The sequence below is a fragment of the Mastigoproctus giganteus genome, chromosome 7 (genome assembly GCF_048544385.1).
Source record: "Mastigoproctus giganteus isolate SK-2022 chromosome 7, ASM4854438v1, whole genome shotgun sequence".
NCBI lineage: Eukaryota > Metazoa > Arthropoda > Arachnida > Uropygi > Thelyphonidae > Mastigoproctus > Mastigoproctus giganteus.
This window is the reverse complement of record NC_143581.1, coordinates 216,967,017-216,984,306: the sequence shown is the minus strand read 5'-3', so window position 1 is coordinate 216,984,306 and position 17,290 is coordinate 216,967,017. Positions and strand designations below refer to the sequence as shown.

Genomic DNA, 17,290 nt, shown 5'->3' with positions numbered 1-17,290 from the left:
TTTGCCTAGAAATCGGAGTGTCACCAAAGATAAGCATAGGAGCAGAAGAATCCTTTTTGCGAGATATAAGACAAGATTGAGTTTTAGAAGGATTGAAATCAACTAAGTTGTCTTTGCTCCAGTGGAGAATTGCCTGGAGATCGGCATTTAAGGAATTGGTAGCAGATTTTCGAGAACTTGAAGATGATTGAGCAGGGAAGGTTTCTCAAAATGGAAAGTGCTATAATCGGCAAAACTATGGATAGGATTTCCAGTCAATGGAAGAAGGTCATTAATATACAAGAGGAAAAGAGTGGGGGAAAGAACTGAACCTTGGGGGACACCGGCATTAGTGGAGAAGTTAGAAGACAGAGAGCCATCTACCATCACCCTCAGTGAGCAATCATAGAGAAAACTGGACAACCAATTACAAAAAACAGTTGGCACACCATAAGATGGAAGCTTGTTTAGAAGACCTTTATGCCAAACATGATCAAAAGCCTTTTTTCTACCAGAGTAGGGGTAGCAAGATTATACACTAGCTGATCCGGACGCCTCCTAGAGAGTTACCAATAGGTTTGGTCCAGTGTACTAACTAGCGGCCGGCCTGCGAACACCATTCTAGAGCTGTACCTTCAAAATGTAAGGAAGAATGGATCTCGCCATGATGTTCATCATAACCTCAAAAGTCATCAATCATACTGCATGATGGAAGAGATGGGGAAGGGTTGACCGGAACTTTCCTGAAATATACCTATATATACTTTTCCTGAAATATACCTATATTTCAAGAAAGCTGTTGATACTATTGTTGCACATAAAAGACTGCTGTACAAATTGAAGCAGTGTGCTATTAAGGACCAGGGTGTGTCTGCCAGTGGCAAAAGTTGTTGATGTTGTAGAGCAGATATCATTTCTTAAGGGCACAAAGGGTGATATTAGCATTAGTAGAGACATGTGATGTGAGAAAGAAAGCTTATACAGCATTAGCAATTTTGTTGTACACGTTGGCACTAATGTAGGAGACCTGCAGATTTACTTAACAAGTATATGTCAATGTTGAAAAAAAGTCACAAGTTAGGGTTAAATTTGAAAGTGTCTGTAATCCTGCCCAGACACGATAGGAGGAAATATATGATGAGAGCCTTGTCAATCAATTCAGCCCTGGAGAGACTGTGCAAGACTCGTGGAGTAGAATTTTTCTCGGCGTGGTCTGTGCTAGTTAACAGGAAAGACTGCTTCTACAGGGATGAAATACCCTTAAATAGAAGAGATGCAGAAATATTTGCTGATGCTATCGAGGCAGTGTTAGGTGAGTTGGAAAAATGGCTAGCCTGGGAGGGATTCACAGACTAAAAGATTAACAGTGTCTGCAGGCAAAAGTGCAAGTCATTCTTTCACCGCTTCTATTAGATTGGAGGGTGAGGTGCCAGGGTTTTCAGTGATGACTGGTAGGAGTCATCACAGAACAAATAAATACATGGGCTGTGTTAGGTTAACTAAAAATAAGAATAGGTGCATGTATACTTGCATGTACACCAATGCTATGAGTATAGTAAATAAATTTTATGAATTTGAAGTGCTGGTCAAGACATCAAAGGTGGATATTGTTGGCATATCACAGAAGTGGTGCCACACAGATATAAGCATTACAGAATTGGAATTTAAGGAGTACAATGTGTATAGCATTAGCATTTAGCATTAGTAGAGGCATATGATGCAAGAAAGCAAGCTTATTCAGCATCAGCCAAAAAAAAAAAAAAAAACACACACAACTACTACTCCCATTTCACCCCTCCGTTCGTTCGAAATACCTGTCCAGCTGAGCCTTAAATTTGTTTAGGCTATCAACTTCAACAACAAGTGATGGAAGTCTATTCCACAAACCAACTGCCTGCTGGCTAAAGGCAAATTTCTGCACATCTATCCGATATCTGCCCTCCCTCAATTTGAATTTATGCCCTCTCAGGTGATTATTCTGAGCAAGAGGAAGAATCCCATCGGCATTGAGCATGCTCAAACCATTTTGCCTTATACACCTCTATCAGATCACCTCGCCGATACCTAGTCTCCAGACTCTGTAATTTGCAAAACTTAAGCCTTTCTTCGTAAGAGCAACCCTTTGTTCCATTCACTAATCTTGCGGCCCTTCTCTGTACTCATTCCAGCAGCTCTACATCCTTCTTGAAATGAGGCCTCCAGACCTGTATACAGTATTCAAGGTGTGGCCTGACCAATGCCTTATACAAGGGAATAATCACATTCCTATCCCTGCTAGAAAAATTTCTGTATATCATTGACAAGACACCATGAGCTACTCTTGCAGCTCGTCTGCACTGCTCAGAGAACTTCATATCTGCCTGCACAATTACCCCCAGGTCCTTTTCATTCTCTACCACTATCAGCGTAGTACCACAGAGTTGATACGTTGATCTGGGGTTACTGTTTCCCATATGTAGTACTTTACATTTGTCAATGTTAAACTTCATTTGCCACCTCTCAGCCCATCTGCTCAACCTTTCCAGATCCTATTGCAGCAGCATAGCATCAGTAGTGTCCTTAACAACCCTGCCAACCTTTGTATCGTCTGCAAACTTGGACATTAAGCTTGATATACCATCATCAATATCATTTATAAATACAGAAAACAACAATGAACCCAACACTGAACCCTGAGGAACTCCACTAATAACATTAGTCCACGTTGAGCAGTGTCCACTGATTACCACTCTCTGTCTTCTGCAACTCAACTATCCCTTTATCCATAGCAGCAATTTGCCTCCAATGCCACACTGCTCCAATTTGTGCAGCAGACTTCCATACACAACAGTATCAAAAGCCTTTCTAAGATCCAAGTATATAATATCAAAGTTATTCCCTGCATCCAGTTCTTTTGTGACTGCATCATAGTATCCAATCAAATTGGTCAGGCAAGACTTCCCCTTAACAAAACCATGCTGTGTCCTAGCTATAACTGAAGTCTTGTCTAGATGATCCTGCAGTGCTTCTTTAACCAGTGCCTCCATTAATTTTCCTGGAACTGAAGTTAAACTAACAGGTCTATAATTACTTGTGTCAGCCTTTGATCCTCCTTTGTGAATTGGGGTTACATTTGCACATTGGGGTTACATTCTCCAGTCTATGGGTACCTCCCCTGAGTCCAAAGAAGCTCTCATAATGGCTAGGGGTTTGCTTACTTCCTTTGCTGCCTCCTTTAATATAACTGGATAGATCCCATCCACCCCGGGTGCCTTTTTTATGTTTATCCTCAACAATTTCTCCTCCACTTTCCTCTCAGTTATTAGAAAATCATCTAGCTCACTGCCAATGTTTACTTCACCTACGACATTCCCCTTCCTGAATAACTCCTCATGTATGAATGTAGATGCAAAATACTCGTTTAGATTGTTAGCCACCTGAGCAGGATCCTCAACAGTTGAACCATCAACATCCAGTGGACCAATCTGATTCATCCCTTTCCTTCTTGAGTTTAAATAGGTAAAGAACTCTTTTCTGTTTTTCTTTGCATCCTTTGCCAAGGATTTCTGATAATCTGCCTTTGCCTGCCTAATCTCCTTTGTGACTTGGTTACAGACCAACCTATATCTATCATAGGCTTCCATGTCACCCATTAATTTGTATGTATCCCATGCATTTTTCTTCTCTGCCATATGTCTCATTAGTTCATCTGACAACCATTTAGGCCTGAACCTTGAACAATATTTCTTGGTTGGTATGTAAAGCCTGGTAGCTTCCAAGATTAGTTTCTTGAATGCTTCCCATTTTGAATTTGCTGTTGGTAACATCATCAGTTGGTCCCACTGTATAGAATTTAAATACTGTCTCAAACCATCATAGTCGCCTTGACCAAAGCAAAAACCCTTCCGTTTACCTCTGATGGTAGTTAACTCCTTGAGTAAATCCCACTTCAGCACACTGTGATCACGCCACCTAGCGGTTCCTTTATCTGCAGATTCTTAATGCATGAAGAATCACTACTGATAATCAGATCAAGAGTATTACTCCATCTAGTTGCCTCTCGAACATGCTGGTGTAGAAAACAATCATCCAATAAATCCACAAAAGCCTTGCTAGTGTGTGAGGATAGAAAGGATAGACAGGATAGGAAGGGAGGAGGGGTTATGCTGTCAGTTAAGAAACACATCCAGATATTGACTGGAATTTTTGTGGATTTACTGGATGATTGTTTTCAACAACAACACATTAGAGAAACAACCAGAGAGAGTAATACTCTTGATCTGGTTATCAGCAATGATTATTCATGGATTAAGAATGTACAGATAAAGGAACCACTGGGTGGCAGTGATCACAGTTTACTGATGTGGGATTTACTTAAAGATATTAATACCATCAGGGGTAAAGGGAAGGGTTTTTGCTTCCATAATGGTGACTAGAGTGTTCTCAGAGAGTTTTTAAATTGTATACAGTGGGACCAACTGACGATGTTACCGGCAGAAAATTCTAAATAGGAAACATTCCAGGAAGTAATTTTGGAAGCTATTTTGCTTTTCATACCGATTACGAAATACTGTTCAAAGTTTAGATGAACTAATGAGACTCATGGCAGAGAAGAAAAATGGGATGCATATAAATTATGCGACACAAGCCTATGATAGTTATAAGCTAGTCTGTAATCAAGTCACAAAGGAAGTTAGGGAAGTGAAGGCAGATTTGGTTTTTTTTTGTTTTTTTTTTAAGGAGCATTAGCAACTAAGGCCATATTGCTCTGGTGCGGTGGTCATTCCCTGACCTTTCCGCATCCTCCGTATTTGGTGGTGATGGGCTCGAACCCCGGTCTAATCAAGAAGCGTGTGCTACGCACTGCTGCTCCTTCCCACCTGGCTACAGAGGTGCTGGCGAAGGCAGATTATGACAAACCTTTGGCAAAAGATACTAAGAAAAACAGCAAGGACTTCTTTACTTATATAAACTCTAGAAGGAAGGAGTTGTATCAGATTTGTCCACTTGTTATCGATGGTTCGACTGTTGATGATCCTACTGAGATAGCTGATGATCTGAATGAGTATTTTGCATCCATATTCACATATGAGGAGTTATTAAGGGAGGAAAATGCAGGAAATTTATCTGTAACAGGGTGCTTAATGATTTTGTAAAAACTGAGAGCAAAGTGGAGTAGAAATTGTTTGATGTTAAACATAAGATAGGCATCTGGGGTGGATGGGATCTATCCAGTTATATAAAAGGAAGTAAGCAAACCCTTAACCACAATTATAAGAGCATCCTCGGACTCAGGTGAACTCACCCACGGACTGGAAATGTGAAAATGTATCCCAATTCACAAAGGGGGATCTAAGAGTGACATGAGTAATTACAGACCTGATAGTTTAACTTTGGTTCTGGGGGAAAATAATGGAGTCACTGGTTAATGAATGCATTGCCAGATCATCTAGACAGGACTGCAGTAGTAATTGAAACACAGAATGGGTTTGTTAATGGTTTGTTTGGAAGTATATGATATCAAAAAATAATTTTGATATCATATACTTGGAATTCAGGAAAGCTTTTGACACTGTAGCACATGGAAGACCATTGCATATGGTATTAAGGGTAAGTTGCTACAATGGATAAAAGAATGGTTGAGTGGTAATCAATGGATGCTGCTATTCGTGTGATCTAATGTTATTAGTGGAGTCCCCAATAGTTTGGTGTTGTTTTGTATATTTATCAATGATATTGATGAAGTTATATCAGGCTTAATGTCGAAGTTTTGAGATGATACAAAGGGTGGCAGGGTTGTTAATGACAGTAATGGCAGTGTGTTACTGCAACAGGATCTAGAAAATTTCGGCAGATGTGCTGAGAAGTGGCAACTGAAGTTCGGAAGTCTGGTGTTACTTCTACTCAACTGAAACATGGGTATAAGTAACTCCAGAGATATATACCAACTGTGTGGTACTACACTTAGGGTGGTAGAAAATGAAAAAGACCTGGGAGTAATTGTGCAGTCAGATATAAAATTTTCTAAGTAGTGTAGATAGGCTGCCAGAGCAGGTCATGGTGTATTGTCAATGATATACAGGAATTTTGCTAGTAGGGAAAAGGAGGTGATTATCCCTTTGTATAAGGCAATGGTCAGGCCACACCTTGAGTACTGGTCTGGAAGCCTAATTTTAAGAAGAATGTAGAGTTGCTTGAGCAAGTACAGAGAAGGGCAACAAAATTGGTGAGGAGACAGAAAGGGTGGTTGTATGAAGAAAGGCTTAAGTTCTGCAAATTGCTGCATCTGGATTGTATTCTTCCTCTTGCTCAGATTACGAACCTGAGTGCGCATAAATTCAAATTGAGGAATGACAGTTATTAGCATTAGCATTAGCATTAGCATTAGTAGAGGCATTTGATGCAAGAAAGCAAGCTTATGCAGCATCAGCCAAAAAAAAAAAAAAAAAAAGTAACATAAATAAATAAAAATAACCACTTCCACTTCACCCCTCTGTTCGTTCGAAATACCTGTCCAGCTGAGCCTTAAACTTATTTAGGCTATCAACTTCCACGACAAGGGATGGAAGTCTGTTCCACCCACCAACCACCCGCTGGCTAAAGGCAAATTTCCGCACATCTATCCTACATCTGTCTTTCCTCAATTTGAATTTATGCCCTCTCAGGTGATTTTTCTGAGCTAGAGGAAGAATCCCATCAGCATTGAGCATGCTCAAACCATTCAAGGCTTTGTACACCTCTATCAGATCACCCCGCTGGTGCCTAGTTTCCAGACACTGTAATTTGCAAAACTTAAGCCTTTCTTCGTAAGAGAACCCCTTTGTCCCATTCACCAATCTAGTTGCCCTTCTCTGTACTCGTTCCAGCAGCTCTACATCCTTCCTGAAATGAGGCCTCCAGGCCTGTATACAGTACTCTAGGTGTGGCCTGACCATTGCCTTATACAAGGGAATAATCACCTCCTTATCCCTGCTAGAAAAATTTCTATATATCATTGACAATACACCATGAGCTACTCTTGCAGCTCGTCTGCACTGCTCAGAGAACTTCATATCTGCCTGCACCACCACCCCCAGGTCCCTTTCATTCTCTACCACTGTCAGTGTAGTACCACAGAGTTGATACGTTGCTCTGGGGTTGCTGTTTCCCATATGTAGTACTTTACATTTGTCAATGTTAAACTTCATTTGCCACCTCGAAGCCCATCTGCTCAACCTTTCCAAATCCTGTTGCAGCAGCATAGTGTCAGTAGTGTCCTTGACAACCCTGCCAACCTTTGTATCGTCTGCAAACTTGGACATTAAGCCTGATATACCATCATCAATATCATTTATAAATACAGAAAACAATAAAGGCCCCAATACTGAACCCTGAGGGACTCCACTAATAACATTAGTCCACGATGAGCAGTGTCCATTGATTACCACTCTCTGTCTTCTCCCCCTCAACCACCCCTTTATCCATAGCAGCAACTTGCCTCCAATGCCACACTGCTCCAATTTGTGCAGCAGTCTTCCATGTGCAACAGTATCAAAAGCCTTTCTAAGATCCAAGTATATAATATCAAAGTTATTCCCTGCATCCAGTTCTTTTGTGACTGCATCATAGTATCCAATCAAATTGGTCAGGCAAGACTTCCCTTTAACAAAACCATGCTGTGTCCTAGCTATAACTGAAGTCTTGTCTAGATGATCCTGCAGTGCTTCTTTCACCAGTGCCTCCATTAATTTTCCGGGAACAGAAGTTAAACTCACAGGTCTATAATTACTTGTGTCAGCCTTTGATCCCCCTTTGTGAATTGGGGTCACATTTGCACATCTCCAGTCAATGGGTACCTCCCCTGAGTCCAAGTTATAGAATAGATATGCGGAAATTTGTCTTTGGCCAGCAGGTAGTTGATTGCTGGATCAAACTTCCATCTGTCATTGTGGAAGTTGATAGCTTAAATAAATTCAAGGAGGAATTGGACAAATGTTTAGAGGGAATGGATGTGTGAAATGTTTTTTTTTTTTTTTTTTTTGGGCTGATGCTATATACGCTTGCTTTCTTACATCACATGCCTTGATTACTACTACTTCCCTTTATCCATATCAGTGTGGCATTTTCTGGTGTGGATAAAGGGATAGTTGAATGGGAGAAGACAGAGTGGTTATCAGTGGGAACTCTCTGCTTGAACTAATGTTAATGATATTGATGAAGGCACATCAGGCTTAATCTAAGTTTGCAGATGATACGAAACATGCCAGGATGGTTAATGCCAGTAATCAGGATAACTACTACAGCAAGATCTATAAAAATTAGGCAGGTTGGCTGAGAAGTGGTGATTGAAGTTTAACATTCAGAAGTACAAGGTACTTCATATGACTAGCAGTAATCCCAGAAACTACACCAAATGGTTGGTACTGCACTCAAGACAGTAGAGAAAGAAAAACATCTGGGAGGTAATTGTACAGCCCTACATGAAGTTATCTGAGCAGTGTATACAGGCAGCTAGGAGGTAGCTAGGATATATCATATGTTTCTGCAAATGATAGACAGAAATTTTCCCAGCAGGGAAAAGGGGGTGATCATTCTGTTGTATAAAGCAATGAGTTGTTGTATATGCGTCTTGAGTTAGCATTAGTAGAGGCATTTGATGCAAGAAAGCAAGCTTATGCAGCATCAGCCAAAAAAAAAAAACCCACTTCCACTTCACCCCTCTGTTCGTTCAAAATACCTGTCCAGCTGAGCCTTAAACTTATTTAGGCTATCAACCTCCACCACAAGGGATGGAAGTCTGTTCCACCAACCAACCACCCGCTGGCTAAAGGCAAATTTTTGCATCAAGATGTATATGCATCTTGAATACTGCATTCAGGTCTGAAAGCCTCATTTTAGGAAAGAAATGGATCTGTTGATGTAGAGAAGGGTGCAGGGAAGAGCAAAAAGATTAGTTTAGGAAACAAAAGAGTAACATTACCATAAAGGACTTCAGTTCTGCAAATTGCAGCATCTGTGAACTAGGCACCTCTGAGGAGGCTGGATTGAAGTACTAAGACCTGAAATGAACAGAGTAAATTAAATGTGGCGTCCTGACTCTTGCTCAGATTACACTGAATGACTCTCTTTTGCCTAGATAACGATCGATTAATTGCCGGAGGAATGAACTCTCATCTACTGTTATATTGCTATAATTATATCTTTAAGTAAATCCCACATCAGTACACTCTGATTACTGCCACCTAGTGGTTCCTTTATCTGCAAATTCTTAATACATGAATGATCACTGCTGACAACCAGATCAGGAATATTACCCTCTCTGGTTGCCTCTCGAACATGTTGCTGCAGAAAACAATCATCCAATAAATCCACAAAAGTCTTACTAGTGTGTGAGTGACCAACCCACAAGTTCCAGTCAATATCTGGGAAGTTAAAATCCCCCATTATAAGACATTCTGATTTACTAGCCCACTATTTCTCTGTACAATTGTTCATTGTACTCATTTGAGTCATTAGGCTTATAACACACTCCTACTCTTATTTTTGCTTTCACAGTGCTTATGTCACACCAAACTGACTCAACAGTGCACTGTTCATCTATATGAACTGGATGCACTTCTTTTGATTTTATGTTTTTCTGAACATGTGCCACAACCAGTCAACATTGTTTTACTGTCTAACTTCAAACTCACAGAACCAACTTTTCTTCTTCCTGATTTATACATTCAACTTCTGTTTTCTGGAACAATCTCCCTCCATATGTATTTCCTGCAAATTACAATCTAAAGAAATTCAAGTCTAATATCAACAAGCAGGAGCGGATTAAGATTGGTTGGGGGCCCCGGGTGCAGAAGAAAATATTGGGGCCCTTAAAAAAAAAGAGAGAGACAGGGAAAATAAAAATACATATTAACCAATTTTTTAAATAAATAAAAAATATTATGTACTATTAATGTTTTTTTTTCAATAAAATTTGAATATAATATATGTATAATATAATTAATAATAGTAATAATAATCACAAAGTTTTGAACTAATAGGTTCAACTAATTTGTTGGGGTTTTGCATGGGCCCTTCAGAAGTCGGGGCCCATGGCGCGCGCCCGGTGCGCCCGCCGTTAAATCCGCCTCTGTCAACAAGTATCTTTCTTCTTTCATATCAACCTTCAAACCATGCACAGTACTAAGTACTATAGGTTCTAATTGCCACTCATGCTTGGGGTTCTCATAAAAAAAAAGATTATATAAAAAAAGTTTAAAATGATTGTTAAAAGCCAGCACTATAAATTCAAAAAAACATAACTGTAAGTTGTGGCCAAACTCATTTTTTTATGTAGCATTGGGCAAACTAAGTATTGTGGATACTTCTAATCACTGTGCTGCTAATCCTTCACACTGCCTACCTGCTCAATGATGAGACTCCAAAGAGAGCTGAATGAAGTCAGAGCTGAGAAAAAATTTTAAATAAAACAGCAATATACTTCTCCATGGGAGCAGTTCATTTTATTTAGGGTAGTGCATTACCAAGGTAAATTATGGTGAAGATCCTTTGCAATAACAGATCAGTGTACTAAGTAGCAAACTTAGTTTGCTCAACATTACATAAGAAAAATGGCTTTTGCCACACCTAAAATAAAAGAAAGTTTAGAATATTTTTTTCCAACTTCTATTTTTCAAAATCAAAAACAAAGCCTAGTCTTTTGAAATTTTAAAACATTACAAACATATACAAGAGAATATCACATAAAAAAGATATATATAGGTACCAACCTCTGGAACTACATGAATAGTAATTATACCTAAGTTGGAGTTACATCCATCCCAAGCTTGCAATAATAAAACATCAAAATACGACTCAGATCCATTGTGGTTATACATTATGCTATTGCTTAAGATCTGTTTATAAGCAAATGAATTTGTTTCGGTGTAGTAAGGAAGCTGGAGTAATTTTCCATGCTTTGGACCTAAAATTTAAAAATATAATAAAAAAGAGAGCACTTAAGTCTGTACACACAGATACAAATATAGCTCAGATTAATAAAAGATAATATGTCAGTAAAGCAGTTATATATGAGGAGATTCAAAAGGTTTGTAAATTACTTAGATGTGTTATTTGCACAATCCTAAAATTTAGTGTGTAAGAAATGTCATTCAGTAGATGCATCCCCATGCACTAGAATCACTGTACTAATAGTTTCAACTTTTTTTTTTCTTTATTGGGTTTTGTAAGCCATGTCTATTGAAAGTATGAAAAATGGAGAAGTCTGAAACTTCATGATGCTCTTGAGTATCTGCAACAGGGGGGGTCCATTTTAATGTGTAAGTCCATTAGCAAGCATCAAAGCATGATCTAGAAATATATTTTCATTCCACAAGATAATTCTTGATTACTTAGGTAGTGCTGGTTGATTTGCATGCACATACAACCACAATCATAAGTTTGAATTATGCATGATTAATAATGAGACTGTGGGAATCATTAGCATTAGCATTAGGAAAGGCAAATGATGCAAGAAAGCAAGCTTATATAGCATCAGCCAAAAAAAACAAAAAAAACCTTCCCATTTCACCCATCCACTCGCACAAATGTTTGTCTAATTCTGCCTTGAATCTATTTAAGCTATCAACTTCTACAACAACAGATGGAAGTTGTTCCAGCAATCAACCACCTGCTGGCTAAAGACAAACTTCCACACATCTATCCTACAACTGTCTTTCCTCTGTTTGAATTTATGCCATCTCAGGCGGTTATTCTGAGAAAAAGGAAAAATCCCATCAGCAATGAGCATGCTCAAACCATTCAAGGCTTTATACACCTCAATCAGATCATCTTGCAGTTGCCTAGTCTCCAGACACTGTAATTTGCAAAACATAAGCCTTTCTTCATAAGAGAAACCCTTTGTTCCACTCACTAATCTTGTTGTGCTTCTCTGTACTCGTTCCAGCAGCTCTACATCCTTCTTAAAAGGAGGCCTCCAGACCTGTATAAAGTACTCAAAGTGTGGCCTGACCATTGCCTTATACAGGGGGATAATCACCTTCTTATCCCTGCTAGAAAAATTCCTGAGTACCATTGATAACAGAACACGAGCTACTCTTGCAGACCATCTGCACTGCTCAGAAAACTTCATATCTGCCTGCACAATTATCCCCCAGGTCCTTTTCATTCTCTACCACTGTTATTGTAGTGCCACACCATTGATACATTACTCTGGGGTTACTACTTCCCATATGCAGCACTTTACATTTGTTACTGTTAAAATTCAGTAGCCACCTCTCAGCCCATCTGCTCAACTTTTCTAGATCCTGTTGCAGCAATGTACTGTCATTCGTGTCATTAACAACCCTGCCGACCTTCGTATCATCTGCAAACCTGGACATTAAGTCTGATATACAATAATCAATATCATTAATAAATACAAAAAACAACAGTGGAACCAAAACTGAACCCTGGGGGACTCCACTAATAACATTAGTCCACGAAGATCAGTGTCCATTGATTACAACTCTGTCTTCTCGCACTCAACCATCCCCTTTATCCATAGCAGCAATTTGCCTTCAATGCCACACTGCTCCAATTTGTGCAGCAGTATCAAAAGCCTTTTTAAGATCCAAATATATGATATCAAAATTATTCTTTACATCCAGTTCCTCTGTGACCCCATCATAGTATCTAATCAAATTGGTCAGACAAGACTTCCCCTTAACAAACCCATTCTGTGTCCGAGCTATAACTGAAGTCTTGTCTAGATGGTTCTGCAGATGATCTTTAACTAGTGCCTCCATTAATTTCCCTGAAACAGAAGTTAAACTAACAAGTCTGTAATTACTTGTGTCGCCCTTTGATCCTCCTTTGTGGGCACCTCCATAGCCAGGTGGGAAGGAGCAGCAGTGCGTAGCACACACGCTTCTTGATTAGACCGGGGTTCGAGCCTAACCACCAAATACGGAGGATGGGAAAGGTCAGGGAAAGACCACCGCATATTCCCGGAGCAATATGGTCTTAGTTGCTAATGCTCCTAAAAACCAAATAACAACAACCTCCTATGTGAATTGGGGTCACATTTGCCCATCTCCAGTCCATGGGTACCTCCCCCTGAGTCCAAGGAAGATCTCATAATTATGGCTAAGGATCTGCTTACTTCCTTTGCTGCCTCCTTTAATATAACTGGAGAGATAACATCCACCCCAGGTACCTTTCTTATGTACCTATCTTCAACAATTTCTCCTCCACTTTGCTCTCAGTTATTACAACATCATCTAGCTCACTGCCAGAGTTTAATTCGCTTCTGGCATTCCCTTCCCAGAATAAATCATCATGTGTGAATGTAGATGCAAAATACTCATTTCGTTTGTTAGCTACCTAAGCAGGATCATCAACAGTTGAACCATTGGTATCAATGGACCAATCTGATTCATCCCCTTCCTTCTAGAGTTTACATAAGTAAAGAACTCTTGGCTGTTTTTCTTTGCGTTCTTTGCCAAAAATTTCTCGTAATTTGCCTTTCCCTCCCTAACCTCCATTGTGACTTGGTTACAGATCAGCTTATATGTATCATAGGCTTCTCTGTCACCTGTTAATTTTTATGCATTCCATGCATTTTTCTTCTCTGTCACATGTCTAATTAGTTCATCTGACATTCGTTTAGGCCTAAATCTTGAACAATATTTATTAGTTGGTATGAAAAGTCTAGTAGCTTCCAAGATTATTTCCTTGAATGCTTCCCATTTTGAATTTGATGTTATTAACATCATCAGTTGGTCTCACCATATAGAATTTAAATACTGTCTCAGATCACCATACTCACCTTTATGAAAGCAAAAAACCGTTCCATTTACCCCCTGATGGTAGTTACCTATCTTTGAGTAAATCCCACTTCAGCACACTGTCATCACTGCCACCTAGTGGTTCCTTTATCTGCAGATTCTTAATTCAAGAAGAATCACTACTGATAATCAGATCAAGAGTATTACTCCCTCTAGTTACCTCCCAAACATGCTGCTGTAGAAAACAATCATCCAATAAATCCACAAAAGCCTTGCTAGTGTGTGAGTGACCAACCCAAAAATTCCAGTCAATATCTGGAAAATAAAAATTCCCCATTATAAGACTCTGATTTACTGGCCCACTCTATTTCCCTGTACAGTTGTTTATTATACTCATCAGAGTCATTAGGCCTATAACACACTCCTATCAATGTTGCTTTCTCAGTGCTTATGTCACACCAAACTGACTCTATACTGCACTGTCCAGCGATGTCGACTGGCTGTACTTCCTTGGATTTTATGTGTTTCTTAACTAACAGCATAACCCCTCCTCCTTTCCTATCCTGTCTATCCTTCCTGTACACATTGCACTCCCCAAATTCCATTTCGGCATTCGTGTTATCTGTGTGACACCGTGTCTCTGATATCCCAATAATATCTGCCTTTGATATTTTGACCAACACCTCAAATTCATCAAATGTGTTAAACAAACTCCTAGAATTGGTGTACATGCAAGTATACTTGCTCCTGTTTCTATTCTTAGCTACCCTAACACAGCCCATCCAATGAAGTGATGAGAGAAGTTGCATTGTGATGTCCCTATCCACCATCAAAACAAGTTCACTGTTGCATTGTCTGCCAGCAAACATGAAGGGTTGAAATGGGTGATTGAAAATCCACAATCACTCTTATTCCACAAATCTGGCTCTTAGTAGTCATAGTAGTGGTAAATGATGCAAAAAAACAAGCTTATATAGCATCAGCCACACACACGTGCACACACTTCACTCATCCTTACCCTCGAAGGATTTGTCTAGTTCTTGCTTGAATTTATTCAGACCAAGGACAACCAAGAACTACATAAGCCTATTCCAACAATCAACAACTTGCTGGCTGAAGACAAACTTTTGCACAATTTTCCTGCAACCATTCTTCCTCAACTTAAATTTATGCCCCCTAATGTGTGTAGTCTCAGCAAAAGGAAGAATGCCATTCACATTCAGCTTACTCAATCCATTCGACGCCTCAAACACCTCAATCAGATCACCCCGCAGGTGTCTAGTCTCCAGACGATGCATTTTGCAGAATTGAAGCCTTTGTAAGTAAGAGCACCCTTTTGTTCCCTCACCAATTCCAACAGTTCTACATCCTTTCTAAAGTGAGGCCTCCAGATGTGTATACAATACTTTAGATGCTGCCTAACCATGGCCTTGTACAAAGGGATAATCACCTCCTTTTCCCTACTAGCAAAATTTCTGTATATCATTGACAATATCCCATGACCTGTTCTGGCAGCCTATCTGCACTGCTCAGAAAACTTTGTATCTGACTGCACAATTACTCCCAGATCTTTTTCATTTTCTATCACCCCAAGTGTAGTACCACCCAGTTGGTACATTCCTCTGGGTTACTTCTACCCATATGCAGTACTTTGCATTTGTCAATGTTAAACTTCAGTTGCCACTTCTCAGCCCATCTGCCCATTTCTGGATCCTGTTGCAGTAGCACACTGCCATTACTGTCATTAACAACCCTGCCAACCTTTGCAATCTTCGACATCTGCAATCTTCGACATTAAGCCTGATATACCTTCATCAATATCATTGATAAATATACAAAACAACAATGCACCCAACACCAAACCCTAGGGAACTCCACTAATAACATTAGTTCACGAAGAGCAGTATCCATAGATAAACATTCTCTGTCTTCTTTCATTTAATCCTCTCTTTATCCATAGCAGTAACTTCACCATACTGCTCTAGTTTATACAGCAGTCTTTTATTTATTATTATTAATTACTTTTTATTATGAGCCATATGGTGCAAGGAAGCCTGAGGCTTATGCTGCACCAGCCAAAAAAAAAAATTTCTGAGTCACCCTGAGAGACAGAGAGAAGTAGAAGGGAATTACCAAGAAAGAGAAGAATGATATCCAGATCAGGGTCATGGGTGTGCCAAGCCCATAACTCACCAGATGTGAGCCCCTGGCATTCTATGTGCCACAGTATAAAAAGCCTGCCAGAAATCCAAATATATGATAGCAAAATTATTTTTTTCATCCAGTTCCCTGATCACTGCATCATAGTAACCTATCAGATTGGTTAGACAAAACCATCCCTTAACAAATCCATGCTGTGACTGAAGTATAACTGCATTCCTGTCCAGATGGTCCAGTATTACTTCTTTAACCAATGACTCCATTATTTTTTCCTGGAACAGATGTTAAGCTGATGGGTCTATAATTACTCATGTCACCTTTTGATCCCCCTTTATGAAATGGGGATACATTCGCATATCTCCAATCCATAGGGACCATCTCTGAATCCATGGATTCTCTCATAATTATGGCTAAGGGTTTCTTCTCCTCCTTTGCTGCCTCCCTTAATATGATTGGATATATCCCATCCACACCAGATGCCTTTTTTATGTTCAACTTCAACCATTTCTCTTCCACTTTCCTTTCAGCTTTCACAGTCATTTAGATCCCCAATGGAGTTTGATAAACTTCTGACAGCCCCTCCAGTAAAGAATTCCTTGTGTGTGAATGTAGGTGCAAAATATCTAATCAATTTTTCAGCAACCTGTGGAAGATCATCAACAGTTAATCCACTGACATCAAGTGGCCCAATGTGAATCAACCATTTCCTTCACTTTAAATATAAGCCATAGAAGTCCTTGCTGCTTTTCTTTGCATTCTTTGCTAGAGACGTCTCATAATCTGCCTTAGCTTACCTAACTTCCTTGGTGACTTGATTACAGACTAATTTATATATACCATAGGCTTCTGTATCATCTGGTAATTTGTATGCATCCTATGCACTTTTCTTCTCTGCCACATGTCTCAATAGTTCATCTGACATTCATTTAGGTTTAAGCCTTGAACAGTATTTCTTCATTGGTATGAAAAGCCTAGTAGCTTTGATCACTTCACTGGATGCTCCCCATTTAGAATTTGCAGTTGGTAACATCATCAGTAGGTCCCACTGCACACGATTTAAAAACTACTTGAGACTACTGCAGTCACCCTTACAAAAGCAAAAGCCTTTCTCTTTACCCTTGACAGTAGTTATGTCTTTAATAGAATTCCACATCAGTGCACTGTGATCGTGGAACCCGGTGGGTCGTTTACCTGCAGATTCTTAATATGTGTAGAATCACTGCTGATAACCAAATCAAGTTCCTCTTGTTGCCTCTCTAACATGCTGCTGTAGAAAATAGTCATCCAAGAAATGTACAAAAATTTTCCATGATAGTGTGTGAGTGACCAGCCCACACATTCCAGTCAACAACTGGAAAGTTAAAATCCCCCATTATAAGGCATTTTGATTTACTAGCCAACTCTATTTTTCCATACAGCTGTTTGGT

General features: G+C 39.5%; 1 protein-coding gene across 4 annotated transcripts in view; it reads right to left on the bottom strand.

The window, feature by feature from the left end:
* Positions 1 to 17,290, bottom strand: part of LOC150083681 (extracellular matrix organizing protein FRAS1-like) — an 866,422-nt gene that overhangs the window by 514,893 nt on the left and 334,239 nt on the right. For all 4 annotated transcript variants that reach the window (XR_016547213.1, XM_090378121.1, XM_090378123.1 and 1 more), the window contains one exon: positions 10,707 to 10,900. Coding sequence is in view for 3 of the 4 variants with exons in the window: in XM_090378121.1 (XP_090234247.1) it covers positions 10,707 to 10,900 (194 nt within the window). In the remaining variant the exon portion in view is untranslated. The remainder of the gene's footprint in view (positions 1 to 10,706; positions 10,901 to 17,290) is intronic.